Source organism: Dasypus novemcinctus, chromosome 18 (genome assembly GCF_030445035.2).
Source record: "Dasypus novemcinctus isolate mDasNov1 chromosome 18, mDasNov1.1.hap2, whole genome shotgun sequence".
Classification (NCBI taxonomy): domain Eukaryota; kingdom Metazoa; phylum Chordata; class Mammalia; order Cingulata; family Dasypodidae; genus Dasypus; species Dasypus novemcinctus.
In genome coordinates this window covers 6,540,491-6,559,259 of record NC_080690.1, presented here as the reverse complement: position 1 = coordinate 6,559,259, position 18,769 = coordinate 6,540,491, and the positions used below count along the sequence as shown (strand labels likewise).

Below are 18,769 nucleotides of genomic sequence, written 5' to 3'. Positions count from 1 at the left end.
ACATGATTACCGAACAGGTGCTTGTCATTGTGGAACTCGTGTTCTAGTGAGTGAAACAAACACACAAAGAAGCTAAAGATGAATCAAATAATGTCAAATGGTAGAAAGTGCAACACAAGGAAAAAATAAGGAAGTGAACTGATGAAGGATGAGCTGGTGAAGGAAGGCTCCTCCTCTGGAGAACAAGAATGACCTAGAAGTGGGGAAAAGAGCATCCCAGACAGAGGGACTAGAATGGGCAAAGGCCCTGGGGTACAGCAGAGCTCAGCATGTTTGGTGACTGAGGAAAGGACAGTGTGGCTGGGGTGCAGCGAGCAAGAGGGAAAGTGGAGATGAGAACAATTTGGAGAGGGACTCAGGGGCTCGCTTTGCAAGGCCTTGGGGGCGGTGGTAAGCTTTTCTCTTCTATCAGGTGCTAGGGAATTTTATGATCCAAAACATACTCACTTTTGAGTTTTGGTCTTAGTTTCTTAGGGCTGCTGTAGCAAAGTGCTGCAGCCCGGGTGGCTTGAAAGAGCAGAAATTTATTCTCAGAGTTCGAGAGGCTAGAAGCCCAAATTAAGGTGTCAACAGGGCCACACGCCCTCTGACACCTGTGGGGAAGAGTCAGTTGCATGCCCTGCTTGTGGCTTCTGGCAGGGACCTGCCGCCTTCCCTGGTGTCCTCTGCCCCATTCTCTGTCCCTGCTCCCCTCTGCCTGTCCACGTCTTCTCTCCTTGCAAGGACACCTGCTGTATTGGGTTAGGGCTCATGCTACTCCGGTTTGGCCTCACCTTACCAAACAATTTTATAAGCCCCTGTTTCCATATGAGATCCCCTTCACCCGATTGTGGACAAGGACGTGAACCTGTCTTTTGGGGGGACACAGGTCAACTCATGGCAGTTTTATACAGTAAAAACAGCTGCCTGTGGACGACCAGGCTTTCCAGGGGCCTTACTGGGGAAGAACCACATCTGAGCCTGGCTCCAGGAGATGGATGCTGAGGTACGAGACGTGCATCATTGGGTAGTTTACTTTGCTGCAGTAAATCAAAGTATTTCCAACTGCAGACTGGCCCGGCCGAGCAGACTCTCTCCTCTGCAGCTGCCCTCTTTGAGTCACGCATCCCACTCACATCTAGCGGATGTCTGCTCGGTGCCAGGGAGCGTATGGGGCAATGAGTAGCCAAGGCAGGGAGAGACAGACAGACATGGTCCCCAGCCTTCTGGAAATTACACACCAGGAGTAACCCCATAAAAATCTCAGATTAAAAAACTCCCCCAAAACTGAGGTTGAAAAACCAGAATCTTAGATTTGCCTTTTCTGGCTCTCATTTGGTTAAATTCTGGCAGCTGTCACATATTCCGAATCATTAAAATGTAGTTTTCTCTGCTTAACTTGCTTCCGCAGATTAACTTTCCCTGACTCATTATGGTGGCCCTGAGCTTGGTCAGTTCATAAAAGCCCACAGAAGCCATTAACTGGGCGGGTTGCTTTTCATGGGAGCAGCACAATTTTATCTACTAGAGGCATTGGCAGATTTGGATTGCATTGTAAATAAATGCATCCACTACAAACATTCACAGATTTGCATTGCATTGTAAATAAATTTTCTCAAGTAATTGGGAAGAGATGGCCTCACAATTACGCTGGCATAAGAAAAACAACTGGAGAGAGATTCAGTTGCTTTGCAGTGAATAGTCAACAGGGAACCTGGGAATTTCCAAGGAGACAGCCAAGCTGGATTAGGTGGGTGAATAGGGAGGACTATTTGGTGAGGTGGGAAATTATGAAGACCATGAGTTGGAGGTAGACATTAAATGCTCATGCCCCTGTAAATGTCTATGCTGAATTTAAGAATTCAGCTTTTAGATCATTCCCTAAACCATACCCAGTCCTAAAATAAGGGTTCTTTTATGTTTCAATTAGCTATTGCTGCATAACAAGCAACCCCCCAAATCCTTGTGGCAAACAAAATAAAGCATTGATCCTGTGGACCCGGGGGTTGGCCGGGGTTTGGCTGATCTAGGCTGGGTGACCCTGCTTCTCATTGCGGTCTGTAGATGGACTGAGGTGGCACAGCTTCACATGTTTCTCATCCTCCTTGGACCAAATGGAAAGCCAGGGCATGTTCTTTCCATGGAGATGTTAGAGGTAGAAAAGAACAAACAGAAACACAGGAAGCCTCCTCAGGCCCAGGCTCAGAACTGCACACTAGTGCTTCTGCTTCATTCTATAGGCCAAGGCAAGCCATGTGGTCAGGCTCAAAGGTGAGGAAGTTCATTCCATTATTGATGAGGCAAGGATTAGTGACAGGGATGTGTGAAGAATTAGGGCTCAAAGCCAATCTAATTTAATAAGTATATTTTCATTCCCCTATTATTGCTTAAACTTCTGTTCTATGCCAGTACTGTGAGAGGCCACAGGGGACATTGCCATATAATATTCCCGTACTACTCCCTAGTTAGAAATCTAAGAAAAAGAGCACCTGCTCCTATCATCTTTTATATTATCTGCCAAAATGTTATATTGTCTTCTTCAATTCTGATTCTCAATTTAGTCCATCCTCTAATGTGGCCAGAGGGAACTTCCTAAAATGTAAATGAGATATTAAACTTGCTGTTTAAACAGTTTGAATGATTCCCCCTTGCTGGTAGGATAAAGTTCAACCTCCTGAGGTTGACATTTAAGCCCTCCCTGCTCTGGACCACCAAACCCTCCAACCTTGTTTTCTGTCTCCCTCTGGTCACAAGTCCCTTCCCTGCACCCCCTCCCTTCTCTATTCCCCTTTACTCTGCCCAGTGGCTCCCCAGTTGGGGGCCACAGACAGCAGGGAGGTGGGTTATGGGGGCAGTGCTATTCTTGTAAAAGATCTCCCAATGATACAAACATGCACTAAGCCTTATCTGCCAAACAACAACCCCCACACATGGGCACTGCCATTTGGCAACTTTACCTAGATGGGGTTGTAAAGGATAAATTTCAAATTCAGTTATAAAGCAGTGTTGAATTATGAGTGGCCTTTTACTGTTATTTAGCTCCTCATCAACAGATACAAAAAGTACAACTTCCGTCAAGCAGAGGTCCATTATAGTTTTTGACACACAATGGAGGTTCAACCACAATGGACCTCTTGCCTCTCATTAAACAAGTCTTGACTCACCCCAGCCCTGGTTTCCTTGACTCACTCTTAGCACCTCCTGCACCATAATGTAATAGAATTACATCTTTCTATCTATGAGTCATATGTTTTTAAGCTAACAGAGAAGGTTTTATCATTTCTCCCCCCATTGCATAGCTCAGTGGGTAATGTGCAATAGGCACTTTATAAATGTATCCAGAATAAAGGAATGAATGAATAAACAAATGAATGAAGAATATATGTAAATAAGTAGAGGAAAATTCTCAAGAGTAGTGGTTCTTAAACCATGCACTGCAAGGGTTTGTAAAAAAAAAAAAGAGAGAGAGAGATTACTGGATCCCACTTTCAGAGTTTCTGAATCAGTAAATCCTGGGTGGGCCTGAGAGTTTTCACTTCTCATAAGTGGCACTAATGCTGCTGGTCTGGTAGTCACGCTTCGAAAACCACTGCTCTGCTGAATTCATGCTGAGATGATTTTGCAGGTAGAAATAACCCCAGTCACGAATTTTGGGTAAGGGAGACACCTAGAGGGGGGTTTTAACTAGTTTTGGTTCACAGGATAAAATCAGTGTCCAAGAGCCCAATTTTGCTGCCAAGGAGAGACTGGAATCTTATGGACAGTTGGTCCAATTTCGCTGAGATGGCTAAAAAGTCCCCCACGGTTTCATCTCCAGGCCAGGGTGGAAGTTATGATTATATTAAGCATATTCTCAGGGGCAATACATGAGCACAGTCCCTTAGAAGCCAAGAGAGCATTTTCCATCCTATTCATAAATCCATGGGCTCTTTACACACAGGGGACATTCGAAAGGATGTCATACTCCAAGTGTCCTCTGCTCAAGATCTGTGAGCTCCCACACAGTTCACACCAGCCTGTGTGAAATGCTCTTTGCTATGTCTAGTCCTGGTCTAGCCTATTGCCAGAAGACTTTGCATTGTCCCAGGATGAATCTGATGGCCACGTGGGAGTGGAGGCAGTCAGGATCAGAGGATGCTTTCAGTGTGGAAGGATGGAACTTGTGTCACCCCGAAGTCTTTCTAGTAGGGTAGTTCCTGTGGGGAGAGTTCACACATTTTTCAGTATGGACACCATTTAATTCATCCACTTAGCAAAAATCTTTTGAGCACATGTTATATGCCACGCACTGTTCAAGAAGCTGAGGGCATAGCAACAAAAAGACAGATGTGGGGCTCATATTCCAGAGAGAGAGACAGATAACAAATGAACAAATGTAAGTATTGGTTAGCTAGCGCTGTGTGACAAACAACCCCCAAACTTAGAACAGTGTTTGTTTTAGTTCACACCTCTGTGGGTCAGCTGATCTGGGTGGGGTTCTGCTTGGCTTGCTCAAGCATCCGTGGGTTGGAGGGGATGTTCTGCTTTCCTCCTGGGGCTTGCAAGCTAGCCCACGTATCTTCCTTTTGTGGCACTGGTAGAGGCCCAAGCCAAAGCAAGCTGAAACACACAGGGCCTCTTGGGAGCTAGACTCATAACTAGCACCCTGTCACATTTGCTTCATTCTGCTGGCCAAAGCAAGTCACATGGCCAAACTGAAAGTCAAAGCACAAGGGTTACAGATGCAGGTTGGAGTGAACACGAAGAAAAAACAAAGCAGGATACGTGGCTCCACATTGATCAATTTGATACTTTTGGGTGTACAGAGAAAGTTTCGTGGGAAGGTTGTAACCTTCTGTGTTTTTAGCAGGCTGTCCTGGTGGGAAGGGTGTACTGTCAGCAGGTAGAATGCCATAATACTGTGCGGTGTGGGCTTCCTTCTACTCTGTACAAGTGACCTGTTATTGAGGGTGCCCGCCCGGCAGCTATTCTCTGTCATCAGGGCTTCTCTCTTGTCGCTGTTGCGTGAGAACACCTCATCACAGCAGCACATTCACTGGGAACCATGACCTGAATAAGTTATTTTTGCCCGAGTACCTGCCAGCAGCAGGTCCATCAGCACATATCCATGTGCTTGTGCACACCCATACAAGGATGTGCACACACCCATCGGGCTGCCTCCGCATGCTCTGAAACGTCTTCATCCACACCAGCCAAAGAGAGGAATCTGTCTCCACCCCTGGCACCCTCGGGAAGCAGCTGCTGGCTGTTGGAGGGCTCTGTCGGCTCCAAAGCCAACCTGATGTGCCTGGAATAGGTTGCGTCTAAACACAGGCAGTTTTGTGGGGAGTTCACAGCTCCTAGAGCAGCCAGGGCTTTGTCAGGGGCTGGGGTGGGGTGAGATGGAGCTGGTGTAACAGGGGGTGGTTTTCAGCTTCAGTATTTATTTGCCACCATCAATCAATCCATCAACCAAAAGAGCCCCATTAGGGAGCTGAAGGAAAAATAAAGCAAACCAAACAAACAAAAATGGATTTCTTTTTCAGAGGCCTTTTATCATTGGTGTGAAATGATTTTCTCCTGCCTCTGAAAACCTGATATCATGCCTTGCTGAAATACATGTTCTCTGAGGAGCAGCGAGTGGTAGGGGGCAGAGGAGAAACGTAAACTCATTTTCTATAACAACGCTTGGATATTATCACTCCCATTTTTTTTAGGAAGAAACTGAGGCCCAGGGTCTCAGCCAAAGCCTAAGCAGGACCTGGCTGGGGACAGATTGGGGGACTTCAGCCAGGCAAATCTACAACCATCTTCATTTGTACCGTCAGCCTCACAAAGTCATCCTTGGCCTGGGAATCAGAAGCTTCTGGTTACCACCTCTGGGGTCAATGTCCTCAGGCTGCAGAGAGATGCTGAATCTGGGGTCTAGCCAGAGAACTGTCCTCGGTTGGACCTAGCTGCCTCATCCAAGATCAATCCCAGCCTCACCCCACCTCAGGGACAGCGCATCCAACAACTGGCCTGTTGGAGGTACAAAGCCTTCCATCTCTGAAGGGGCGCCCCAGCCTCAGAGCCCTCGTGGGACTGGCCGAGGACTTGATTGCAACTTCTATGCCATCAGCTTCTCTCTCTGCCTATCTTGTTTCCCCTCACCCTCTTATCGCTATTGCTCCTAAGAACACTCTCCCATAAGCCAACTGCATAAACCTCCGTCTCTGCACCAACCGAAAACTCTCACACTGGCAATTAAATGCTTCACTCTGGAAGTGATATGTCATGTTTGCTCACATTCATTGGTGAGATGTAGTCACAGGGCTCTGCTAACCACAAGGGGTCCAGGAAATGCCACCCTGCCATGTGCCCAAAAGAGGAAACCTGGCAATACAGTCCATCGTCATTATTCACAGATTACATAGTTGTGAATTTCCCTACTTGCAAAATATTTTTAGTTACCTCCAAATCAATACTTGTGGCCCTTTCACGATCATTTATTGGAAAGTACAGAGCAGTGAAAAATTTGAGTTGTTCAACACGTGTGTTCCCAGATGAGGTCAAAGAAGCAACACCAGCCTTCTAGTTTCAGATCTCATATTGTAAACAATTGTCTTTTTCACATTACATTTTTGCATTTTCATGCTTTTGGTAATTTTCCTATTTAAAATGGCCTCCAAGAGTAGTGCTGAAGTGCTGTCTAGTGTTCCTAAGTACAAGAAGGCTGTAATGTGCCTTATGGAAAAAAATTGTGAGTTAGGTAAGTTTTGTTCAGGCACAAGTTATAGTACTGTTAATGGTAAATTCAATGTTACTAGGTCAACAATATATATGCAGTAAGGTATTTTTAAAAGAAACATACATAAAACAAGGTTTATACTGATATTAATGAAAACGTCACCAGAGGCTCATTGGAACCTAACCCTATATTTCCCCTAGGGGCAGTGGCTCAGTATTAGCTAACTTAGTGTTCACAATGAGGTTATAGAACATAACTGAACATAACCACCACAAGTAACAAAAACCAGCAGTATTTGGTGAACAGCTCTAAGGGCAAGTATATGGGAAGCCACAGACTGGCAGAATGATAAAATTCATAATACTGGATTGTCCTCGAGGGCAGCTTTGGATATTCCATGCTCTTAGGAGAGCTTCTCCTCGACTGGACTGCTTCTTGTGGAAATCTGGCTAGAATATCATTCTTCTGCCATCTTTACCACTCATCACGTTTTATTATCCTTGAGCTGTCCTCAGCTCTCTATCCTATCTTTGTGTCTGTTAAATGCATGCACTCAGTTCATCTGGCCCCTGACTGGCAGGAGGGTCCCATCCTGGAATGGAAGGAAATCAGAACACATGGTCGTTTCAGAATGTCTTTCTTGGAAGCCCATCTCTCTGCCTCGAGTAACCTGTTTTCTTCTCATCAGTGGGCAGTGTGGCTAGGGGTCCCCACACACATAGGTTTCCATCCTGATGATCATATACGTATCTGTAAACGTCTCTGCATTTCTCAGAGGCTCAGGGGCGGATGGCCCTACTTGAGGAAGATGAAAGTCGAAGCTGAAGAGGGTGGAGGAAACAGTAACATTCACCTTTCTCTGTTTTCTCTGGGGGCAGTTTGGCCGACATTGCCCTCTGTTGGGCCAGGGCCAGCTAAAGCAGTCCAGTGGTTCTAGACGGCCTTGCACCTCCATCAGTCCCCTCGGGGGCTGTGCTAAATGACATTGTTACTGAATAGCTGGACTGTAAAAAGTATAATACATCAGTTCACATTTACTGCATGGCTATTTTGTCACTTAATCCTCACCACAACCTAATAAGTTCCGTACTATTAGCATTTTTGTTTCACCAACAGACAAATAGTGGCGCAGAGAGTTTGTAACTTACAAGCAAGTGGCGTAGCTGGGTCTGAGTCTAGGCACTGTGGCTTCAGACCCTCTGCACACCCCATGCTCTGCTGCTCCTTGATTAGGTCAAACGGTCTATTCATTTAACACACACGAACACTTTTCTCCATTTTCCAAGCCCTGGTCCAGATGCTGAGAATACAGCCCAATCACTGGATTCATGATGGTCCATTGTTTAGTAACCTGCTATGTTAGATGTCAGATAATACATTTATTTCCTTAGGTAGCACCAGGGGAAGTATGTCAGAAGTAATCTGTATACATATTTCTCTGACAAAACCTATATTTGTAACTTGCATGTTTCTCTTGTTGCTTTGGCCATCAGGAAGCTCAGATCCAAATCAAAACAAATATATCAGAGATCAGGCTTAGTTTTCTGAATTTTTCCCTCCTGGCCCAGATTTTCTATTTTAGTTGCATAAATTCCATTGCACAGGTTTCTTTTATTGTAAAACACCTTAAAACCTTTTTAGAAGTTGGCTTCAAGGAATAATAAAGTAAGGCCTCTACTGCATATTCTTAGATCCCTGCTGGAGAAGGCAGATCTAATAATCCCTCTCACGCTCATCCCCAAAATGCCCCACTTAAAAAAATCCTTAGTGCAACGGCTACTACTATTTTGAGTCCTTGGGGGGGGGGGGGGTAGCTAGGAGCTTCTGAAAGGTCACATCCCTATAGGAAAAAAAGTTTCTTTAAATCACAGTCCCAGATTCAATGCCAGATGCACATTTGTAGTGTAGGCGGCCAGTCAGACTCTCACCTGAGCAGTTAATAAAATCTATTGCCCCTTGATGGATTTTTTCTGCAAGCTAGAATTGATCTGTCCTCTTTGTGATTTGTGAGATGGCAGGGAAACACGAAATACCATCATGACTGGGGCCACACTGGGAAAAAAAGAAAAAGAAAAAAAAAATCACTATCAAGTCTTTCCAAGCACAGTAAGGGCTGGAACTGCTGGGGTCATTTTCTTTGATTTATTGGAAATAAAGTGGATCTTATTAACATTTTAATAAAGAGCCTCTTTTTGCACTGGGCTGGAAGTGGCCGCCAGTTCCCAGTGCAATTCCATTCCCTGGAAAAGTGGAATCCACTCGCGTTGCCCAGGCGTGATTTGTGAGGCTGAGTCCCAACAGTCCAAAAAAAAAAGCAGATGGGCTTCCTTCTCCGAGGGGCTCGCTGTGCGCGAGGTGCTCGCCCCGTATCTACCATGCGAAACGAGGGCTCTTTATGAAGGAATCCGTCTTGTAAAGCCATTGGTCCTGGTCATCAGCCCTACCCAATGCTTTCGTGATGCTGCCGCTGATCTATTTGGGAAGTTGGCTGGCTGGCGAGGCAGAGCCTCTCCTCAAAGCCTGGCTCCCACGGAAAATATGCTCAGTGCAGCCGCGTGCATGAATGAAAACGCCGCCGGGCGCTTCTAGTCGGGCAACATGCAGCCGAGAACTCCGCTCGTCCTGGGCGTTCTCCTGTCCCAGGTAGGGAAGAGCGGTCCCCGGGCGCCCGCTGCCTCGTCGGGCGCGCCCCGCGCCGGCTTCCCGCAGCCCGATCGCGCCGGCCGAGGGGGCTTCCCGGCGATCGGGTGCTTTGGGCGCGCGGCGCCGCGGGCAGCCCGGAGCTCGGGAGGGAGTCACTGCCAGCCCCGGAGCTCCTAGGGGGCCCTCGCTTCCCACTCTGGCTCGCCGGCGCGGTGTGTGTGCCTGTGTGTGCCTGTGTGTGTGTACGCTCGGGGGAGGAGGAGGGCTCCCGCGTCCCTCTCTTTTTTTTGCAAGCAGGAGCAACCTTCTCGCCCACCTCAAGTGGGGGAACTTTGATTCGCCTCCTCCGGAGGCTCCGGCAGGGAAGGAACGCTCAGTTGGAGGCGCCTCCAAGGAGTCACGGTTCCCCCCCCCCCCCCCCCCCCCCCGCAACCAGCGCTGAGCCGGGGCCGAGCCGCCCGGGGCGGGCTTGCGGGCCGCCCTGCTGGGGAGGCCGGCCTGGCCTCGCCGACTCGCCGGGGCGCCCGGGGCCCCCTCGCCCAGCCCGGCGGGCGCAAGGAGGTGCCTCAGGCCGGCCGAGCGCCGCAGCCCGGCTGTCGCTGTCGCTCTAAGGCGCCGGGGCCGACCGCGCCCGCCCTGGGGTCCTTTTCCCTCCGCGACCCCGGGCCTGGAAGGGCCGGAGCCCGACCCCCCTGCCCGGGCGCGCACGCAGTGCCCGGCGCCCCCATTGTGCAGCGGGCTGGGGCTCCCGCGCGGAGCCGGGGCTGCCGCCCCTGCTGCCTTCCCCGGGCGGGCGCGGAGCGCGGAAAAGTTCAAGCCTTCCCCAGCCCGCTGCAGCTGCCTGTTAACCCTGGGAGCGCTGCGGCGCCGGGGAAGGGCCCGCCGCCCCGGGGGAGCGGCGTGCGGGGCTGCCGCTCGCCGGCCTTGCGCGCCCCTCGCCCTGGCTCTGAGGGCTGGGGAAGTTTGGCTGTGCGCAGGAGAGCAGTGCTCCCAGGCGGAGCCGGGGTGTCGGCGCCTCCGGGCACGCCCCGCCCTGCTCAGGGGCCTGTGGCTCCCGAGCACCGCGACCCAGTCCCCCGAGGCCTCTCGGGCAGCGGCTGGGGCTGAGCTGGCAGCCTGCAAGGGGGCGGGTAAGCGCCGGGCAGGGCCCGGCAGAGGAGGCCAGGAGACAGGGAGTGCCTCCGGGTGCTAGGAATGGGTGTTGAGTTCCTGGCCAGGACTCCTGGGTGCCAGGGGCAGAGGCGCTGTGGGTGAGCCTTTGCGTGGGTGGCACCGCCAAGGAGCTGAGCTCCCGGGCAGGGGCCGGCGGGGATGAGGTGAGGGCAGTGCAGCCTTGTGAGGGCAGGCCCCCCGCTAGTCAAGGCTGGGGCTGGCCTTTAGAAATGGGCCCGTGCGCCTGGAACAGAGGGGCGGTGGCAGTCACTCAGAGGAGGAGGGTGGGTGACTGTGCCAAGCTAAGGTGCCTGGCTGCTGTCCCCTCCCCCACTCGAGGCTGCCTTCTTCCCCGGACACACAGCCCCCATTCAGGACTTTCGAGTTATAGCTCCTGTCTGCCAATCCTTTGCTCGGGACTCTCTTGGGGTCCTGTAGCCTTAAATCCTGCCACAAATCCTACTTCAGTCTGCGAACCAGTTTTCCAGACAGCCGGAACTGTAAATATCTTTCAGGTTGCATGTGTCTATGCATATCCCAATTTAGCAGGAAGGTTCAGAGCAGGCCTCTGGCTTGAGACGGATCTTCTCTGCCTTTTGCTAGTGGTAACCATAGAATAATCTCTGCCTTCCCAGGATGGCCAGGGGGATTCAATCGCATTCAACAGGATGCCCTGGATAATGCATTTACCACAATGCCTGGCACACAGGCAACTGTCAGCATCTGGTAGTGTTTTCTATTGCCTTGCCCCGACTGTAAAGTCCTTCTCTCGTGGTATCTTTAACCTCAGCTGGGACTCCAGGGCTTGCCCAAAGTTCTCTGCATCCCTTAGAGCAAACTGACCACGTGGCAGTGCCCAGAGCTCCATGCTCTAGGAGCCACACACGTGGGGCCTTGTGCAAAGCAGCTGGTGCGCGAGCCTCCACTCGGCTTGGCCGGCGCGGGTGGGTTCCGGAGGCTGCCGGCTTGCTGGGTTCCTTTAGAATGGGAGAGTGAGGTGTGACTGCACGGTGCCCGCCCCTGGAGGCTTATTTCTCCCTTCAACTGTTCTGTATAATCATAGCAAATGTGCACATTGGGCCAGTAATTGATACCCTGGTAGCAATAACACCTTGCAGATGAATGGTTTTGTTGCAATTTGGTGAGCCCTGGAGAGGTTCCAGGACAGAGCTCTGGGGGCTGAAAAGTGGGGAAAGCCTTGGAGCCTTTGAGTAGAGAAGTGAAAACAACTTTCCTGAGGCAGAGAAGAAAAAAAAAACCGCAGGGAAAAACAATGTAATAAAGCAAATTAGTCACTCGGCCCTGATGGTGTTCGGACAAGCAGGGGTGTGTTTTTCCACCGCAGTTGTAATGCGCTGGGCCGGGAGGCGGAAGCCCTGGGTCTCTGTGAGCTTCTTGGCCACGCTGCTGCTGGAGGCATTTTGGAAGGGGGAAGAGGAATGCGTTTCACGGCAACCCTGTCCCGGAGCTGGCAAGGTTGAGAACAGCCATCTGTCCTCTTCCCTGGGGTGTTTTGGGAAAGGCCGTCCCAAAAGTGGCCCCTGGAATTTGGTCACATTAAACAATGGACGTGAAGCAGATGAAGGCAGGTGCGAGCTGGGAATTCCACCGTAAATATGATTTCCCCTCCGTTTGGATAGTGCTTCCAACTAGCTGAAAGTTCTAACAATGAGTGAGTAATCTCCTAAGAATTAGGATTTTAGGGAGTGGTTCCAGGTTTGGAAAGCAGTCACTTGGGAGTGACTAAAAATGTTCCACAGAATTCTGAGACTTTTACTTGACAATAGGGAGTTCTCTTTTGGAGTCAGCCTCTTGATTTGGGGGATTTTAAGTGAGAATCAGTGTCTCTCAGTGACCCTGCAACTTCCTATATTATGTTTTAAAAACAGTGTTTATTTGCAGAATCTTTGGGATGAAGGGAAAGACTGTTAGATTTGCAGAAAGCACCCCTCCTCCAAAATGGGTGCAGTGTATGACAGCCTTTAGGGTTTCAAAAGCACTGGGGAAGCAGAGAGAGAAGTGGTGAAATGAGTCAAAGGGGAAAGTTCAAGTGTCTGAACATTCTTTTAGCAAGTCCCCAAAGAGACTGTAAAACTGCAAGGTTGAGTATGTGATCTGGAATTTATGTAATTCCACAGTCTCTATTAAAAACCCCAACAGTCATCTCACTGCTCTTTCCTCCTCTGCCTCCCTCCCTTCTCCCCTCTTCTATCTTTAGCCTTTGGGTTTTCCATTAAGTAAAACCTCTTTTCTTCCAGAAGTATCCTCTGTGTGTTACAGTGAAATTGCCCAACAAACCCATGCACCCAATAACTGCATTATCTAAAAGTGCCAGCATTTGGATGTGTATATTGAGACTCAATCTGAAGTTTACTGCTTAGATAAGAGTACAGTGAGGTTCTCTTTCCTTCCTTCTATAGTTCCTTGGTGAATCCAGGTAGTTTCTATTTAGTGAAAGATAAAGACAAACCAGGGATTTAATTCACACTTGACTGATAGTCACATTATCTAAAAAACCAACAGTATTCTGCACACGCGTTTGTGTGTATTTTGATTTTGTTTTAATACCTGTTGAAAAATTTCTCCAGAAGAGGGCTCCATTCACAGCCTTACAAAATATTGAATCTACAGCTCTTGTTTTAAAGAACTTCCGTGGAGCAGCTCCATCAAAACCAAACCAAAGTGTTCTCCTTTTTCCAAATGTTGGCTTCAAGTCCCCCAAAACGAGAAGTCTTGTCTTCTTTGTACTGAGTCTTTTTTCTTTTCTTTTTCTGTTTTTTTTTTTCTCTTTCTTTTTCCTGCTGGGGTCAGTTCTGTTCTATTTTATTCTTCCACTAGGTATCCCCTCTGAGTATGAGAGTAGGAAAAATTTCAAAGACCTTTGCAGACAATGCAATACGGAATGTAAGGAAGTTCTGAAATTTCCTGGCATTCGGCTTCAGTTGGACCCCGTTTTATTCTTTAGGCAGCCAAAAGGCAAGAACAGCTCTGCCTGTGACCAGAGATCATCTTACCATTAGGTGAGCGCACAGAAGAATGAGTTGTGGCCCAGGCCTCCTCGCCCTCAGCACCAGCGGGAAGGGACAGGGAACTGCCCGCAGCCGTCCCATTACAATCATCAGTCGGGTAGAATCGAATCAAGTGACCGGTGGTTTTGGCATTGTTTCGATTTCACTGTCAGCGAGGTGCCCACATGCCTGTGAGCATCTGACCTTCCTGACGGCTTCTGCCAATACAATTCCCTGTGGCCTGTCTCCTCGACATTCCCCCGGGGACCCTGCGCCTGGCCCGGGCCTGAGCAGTCTGCACAGAGGCAGGCCGGCTTCTTGACTGCCTTTCCCAGGTGCTCGGTGGTGGCTGGAGTCTAGGGTTAGGGTAGAGAGCAATTCCTTTCTCTGCTGAGAGAAGCAGCGGAGGGCAGGCTAGAGAGGAGGATTTCAAACTAGAAATCCCAACCGGGTCAGAGGCCATGGTGGTAAATGGGCTTAGCAGGTTGTGCCTCGAGCCATCCACTTGGTGGTAATGAAACCCATATTTCCTGACTGTGCAGCTTGGGCTCCTGGGCAGAGATTGTACAGTAGCAGCCTCAGGACAAATTTAGCCCACGAATGTTCTTTGTTTGGCTCAAGTGTTTCAAAAAGTCAGAGCTATACATTAAAAATCTTCCAGGTCTCTCACGTGCCTTAAGAAGTCAGAAGCCCTGGCAACCCTGGATGCATGTTCTCACACCATAACCCTTGGCTCGAGCTGACTGATCTTTGGGCAGGGCACCCCGCTATGGTTTGCCACAATCAGCCCCACTCCCTACTACTCACCGAGCCTGAGCGTTCATTCCTCTTACCTTCTTGCCACTAACGTTGTTTGAGTTTAGAACTTCTGCTTTTGAACTGAGGCTTGATTAAATTGATGGAGTTAATTTCTCAGCCATGGACTTTATGGAAAGGAGGGGCCTGGCTTCTTTTCCATTCCTCTGATCGAACTACCCTCATCGTGAGCTTTGGAACCGATGCGCATTCACCGGGAACTACCTCCTCTGCCTGATGATGTTGTCACTCTCGGGGGGCCTGCAGAGACCCAGAGCAGCATCACACCCAGACAGTCGCTCCCTGGGGAGTGGCTGCACCCAGGAGGCAGCCCGCCAGCAGCTCTGAGTCCACCTGCGCATTGGTGTGCTCCAAACATTGTATGTGTCAGCAGCATTTCTACACTGGGAGAAAAGGTAGGCCTGGTCCCGCTGCACGTGGGGTGAGACCAAGAGCACGCGATGGCTGGGGTCGGTGACACCGTGAGCATTAGCATCTGACAGTGTTGCTGCCCTACAGTGTGATAACAACCAGAGCATCACAATAACTTTTTTTAAAAATTTAATTTAATTTTTCTCTTTTTTTTTTTCATGTTACATACAAAAATATAAGAGGTCACAACTTTTAATACTTAGTCCTGTAGGGGACTCGGGGACATGCGAGCTAATAGAGCACCTGCAGCTCCAGAGGAGCGCCGCAGCCAGAGCCTTGCTGCCTAGAATTCTTCTGTACACAGGAGTCTGTTACCCCTAACACCTGGAGCTGGCGTGATGTTTTTGTAACTCTTTTTAATGGGTTCCATACAGTGTTGGTACTACAGTGAATGCCTTCTGGCTCCGTAAACGCTAAACTAAGCTGCCCTCGTCATCCCACACCAACAGGTAAGCCTCAGGTGACTCTTGTTTCCCATAACTACAGCCCCAAAGATCAGGATAACTATAACTATGCATACACACACACACACACACACACATACAGAGCGATTGTTTTTCTTCCATCAGTTGCCAACAGAAGTCAAATTCCTGAAAATTAACATTCGCGAAAAGCCTGTTTTGACATGGCATGTCTCATTTCAGAGACGCCCGCGAGCAGCGCTTGATCTGCAGCTGGAGGCGCAGAGACCTTGTGTGTCCCAGGGTGGAGCAGCGGCCAGGGCTGGCGGGGAGGGTGGCAGCCTGTTGGCAGATAGCAGCAGCCCTGCCACTTGCCTGGGTGGGCTGCGAAATGAGCTCAGCCTCGGGATGGGCCAGGGGGACGTTGTGAAGGAGTGCGGTGGCCTCGGTCCCCGCCTTATGGGGTCGCGGGACCTGTGTCTCTTTCCTCCAAGGTGGCAGGGACCGGCTCATCTACTGTGGGAGATGGTGGCTCTGAGCGCCTGAAGCTCGAGTCTCTGTGATAATCTCTGTATGGATGGATGTGGGGTCTCAGGCCAGAGGGCTCCACTCAGCCGTCAGGTGTCAGGTCCCTGGGACTCACCCAACTCAGGGCTGCACTTGGTGGCCCAGGGGCCAGTTCCTCCCTGCAGTTAGTCTTTAAAATAGTTTTACTGGAACACAACCATGCCCATACATTTATGTAATTGTCTATGGCTGGTCTCCTGCTACAACAGAGTTGAGTAGTTGCAGTGGAACTTTATATGACCCACAAAGCCTAAACCACTTACTACCTGGCACTTTACAGAAAAATTATGCCAACCTCTGATTTAACTCAAAACTACAGCCAAGGGGTGTGCAGGGACCTTCTTCAGAGGGTGGGTGTTTCAACCAGTAGGCATTGCCTCTCCCAAGCCCAAGCCCTCGGGCAGCCTGATTTTCGGGAGATCCAGCAGGTGCCAAGTGTCTGTGATAGTCACTGAGGACCTACTACGTACCGGGCAGCAGAGACTAACGTGGGCCCAGTTGCTGCTCTCTTGGGGCCTACAGATGGACAGGGGAGACCAGTAGCCCTTAGTGAACCAGGTAAAACAGACAACGCTGCTATGGAGGAAGGAAACATGGTTGCACAAGGTCGGGCACTTCTGTATTTATGCTCCTCTGCTCAGGGTCCTTCTCCCCAACTGTAACACAAGTGCCTTTACAGCACACGTCGTCTGTTGGCTCGTGTCTGTCTCCCCAGAGCCTAGACCTGTGCCTGGCCCATAGCAGGCCCTCAGGAGGTGTGAATGAGCACAGGGGTGTAAGAAAGACATCCAACGAAGGCTGGAGGAGGCTTCCCTAGCAATCTGATGCTCGAGCTCAAATCGGGAAGCCTTGGTAGTTGGGCTTGCTGACAAAGAAACAGTAGGTGCAGGGGTGGGAAATTCGCCCAGGCATCCCGGGCAGAGCCTCTGTGCAGGCGGAAATGCTGCACAGCCCAGCATGGCTGGAGCTGGGAAAGCAAGCGGGGGGAGTTGTGGGAGGTGCAGCTAGGAGGGGCCAGTCCGTTGGGGCCTTGCTAACCACTGCGAGGATTTGAGTGTTTGTTGCAAAGCACTGGGGAGCCATCGAAGGTAATGAGGGGAGGATGTAGTGTGAGATGCTCAAATGGAAATTTTGTACAGATCACCCTGGCTGCAGTGTAGCAAATGGATTGGCTCTGGATGGGAGTGGAAGGGAGGGCCAGTGTAGGCTTGTGACAATGGGAGTTGAGACCAGGCAGTGACGTTACAGAGGGAGGGAAGTTGACATATCCACTCGGAAAATCCAAGAGACATTTAGGCAGAGAACGTGGCATGGCTGGATGGAGGCTCGGTTTAGAGATGGGAGCGTGAGGGGCAGGGAGGAGTTAAGGACGGATGCTGCAGTCTAACTCTTTGGAACCAGGATGCTGGCAGCACTTTCCCAAACACATCACCCAGGTGTCTGGCATGGTCAACGGGACCTGAGAGCCGTTTCCATGGAGGTGGTCGCCAGGCTGCAGTAATGCTTCCCAGGAGAGGCGGCGAGGGTCCAGCCCCACGGACGCCAGGAGAGCCGAGTGGAGCTCGTGCCTGAGACGGGCACTGCGCGGCCCTGGAAATGCCCTTGACGAGACTGACTGATGTGCAGTCTCTGTAATTAACCAATCTCTGAGACTTTTCATGCAAAAGATATTTGAGAGAAACATTGCCAAGCCCTTTAATCGTTTCTTGAACATTCAATCAGCAGCACTAGAAATATTTCTTACATGCAGCAAATAATGATCTACTACTTGGAGCCACCACTCCGTGCATGCTAACAGGCCTCCTTGTCGGCATGGTCAGGCGAGTGCCGGTGATTGTCACTCTTCTGGGCGGCAGAGCAGAGCCTTCGCTTGGGTGCCAGGCAGTGAAATGAGGGTCACTGTTTAACAGCTGCCCTAAGCCCCACTAACCACACACACACACACACACACACACACACACACACACACACACCAAAACAACCTGATTTGTAGCCTTTGCCAATTTCCATGGTGTAAATACTTCTACCATAGTTCAGCAGCTCAACTTGCAAGTCTCCGGCAGTTTTAACACTGGGCTCTCGCAAGCCCATATGACTTGGCAGAAGCACATCACTGCACTGGACCTCGGTCCAGCTGTCCCTCTCACACATGCTGTGGCCCTCAGCAAAACAGCTTCGATTTTCTCATCTGTGAAGTGGACTGGGTTGCGTGAGGGACAAATAGAGAAAAGGATGTTGCCAGGCAGGAAGCGCAGGTTGCTATCAAGCTACACCCAAGTGGTCCAGGTAAGTGTGACCTACGGGGAAACAGAGCCGCACAGCACCTTCTTCCGGGTCCTCAGAGTGTACAGTCAGTCCTTGCAAAACTATTCGGCGATCTCGACTCAGTCCCTGCGTGGAATGTGATGTGTGTAAAGCCGAGGGTGGGACGCCGTGTCGGTGCTTCAGCTCTGTGTTTTGTTTTCGGTGTCTTTGCTGCTAAAAGGACTGCCGCATTCCATATCAGAATTGATTCTGGGCTTGCCTGTCCTGCCTTTCCGTTCCTTCTCTCTTTTATTTCCTGCTGCTCTCAGAAAGATAGTTGTTGAGTGCTGGATGCCGACAGAAGGTGAGAAGTCGTTGTCCCCTTTTCACAGCTGGGACTGCTTAAGGAGCAGGAACTCGGGAGTGGTGAGCTGGGATTTGAACCTGGGGCCATGGGAGTGCAGAATCTCAGCCCTCGCTGCTCTCCTCACTCAGTCAGCAAGTCTCTACTAAGGCATTTGGGGAATTCAGAGGTAACCTATATGGTCCCTGCCCTCCTGGAGCTCACAGTCTAGTGAGCGTAGCCAACAAGGGAAAAAGTAAGTAAATAGCTGAAGTCGTTACAAGTCACTTCAATTCCATATGCATTGCAAAGTCCTTCAGTAGGAAACAACAGGGGCTCAGATAGCCTTGATAGAGCGAGGGCTGCTCCCGGCTCCCTCCTCGCTTACCTCCCTCCCAGCCTCTGCTTTCTCCCGTGATTTCTTCCTTTTGGCATAATTTTTAATACCTGCCAAGTGTCACGATGCTGCTGACGACGTGACAGTCCTGGCTTTCCT

At 50.1% G+C, this 18,769-nt stretch overlaps 1 protein-coding gene across 5 annotated transcripts in view; it reads left to right on the top strand.

The window, feature by feature from the left end:
- The first annotated feature begins 8,912 nt into the window (after positions 1-8,912).
- The window catches only part of CDH13 (cadherin 13), a 1,112,406-nt gene continuing 1,102,549 nt past the window's right edge, over positions 8,913-18,769 (top strand). For 2 of the 5 annotated variants that reach the window (XM_058279653.2, XM_058279651.1), the window contains exon 1: positions 8,913-9,331. In XM_058279653.2, coding sequence (XP_058135636.1) covers positions 9,287-9,331 — 45 coding nt within the window. In that variant the 5' untranslated portion in view covers positions 8,913-9,286. The remainder of the gene's footprint in view (positions 9,332-18,769) is intronic. The other 3 variants (XM_071209046.1, XM_058279650.2, XM_058279652.2) reach the window with 3 other exon arrangements.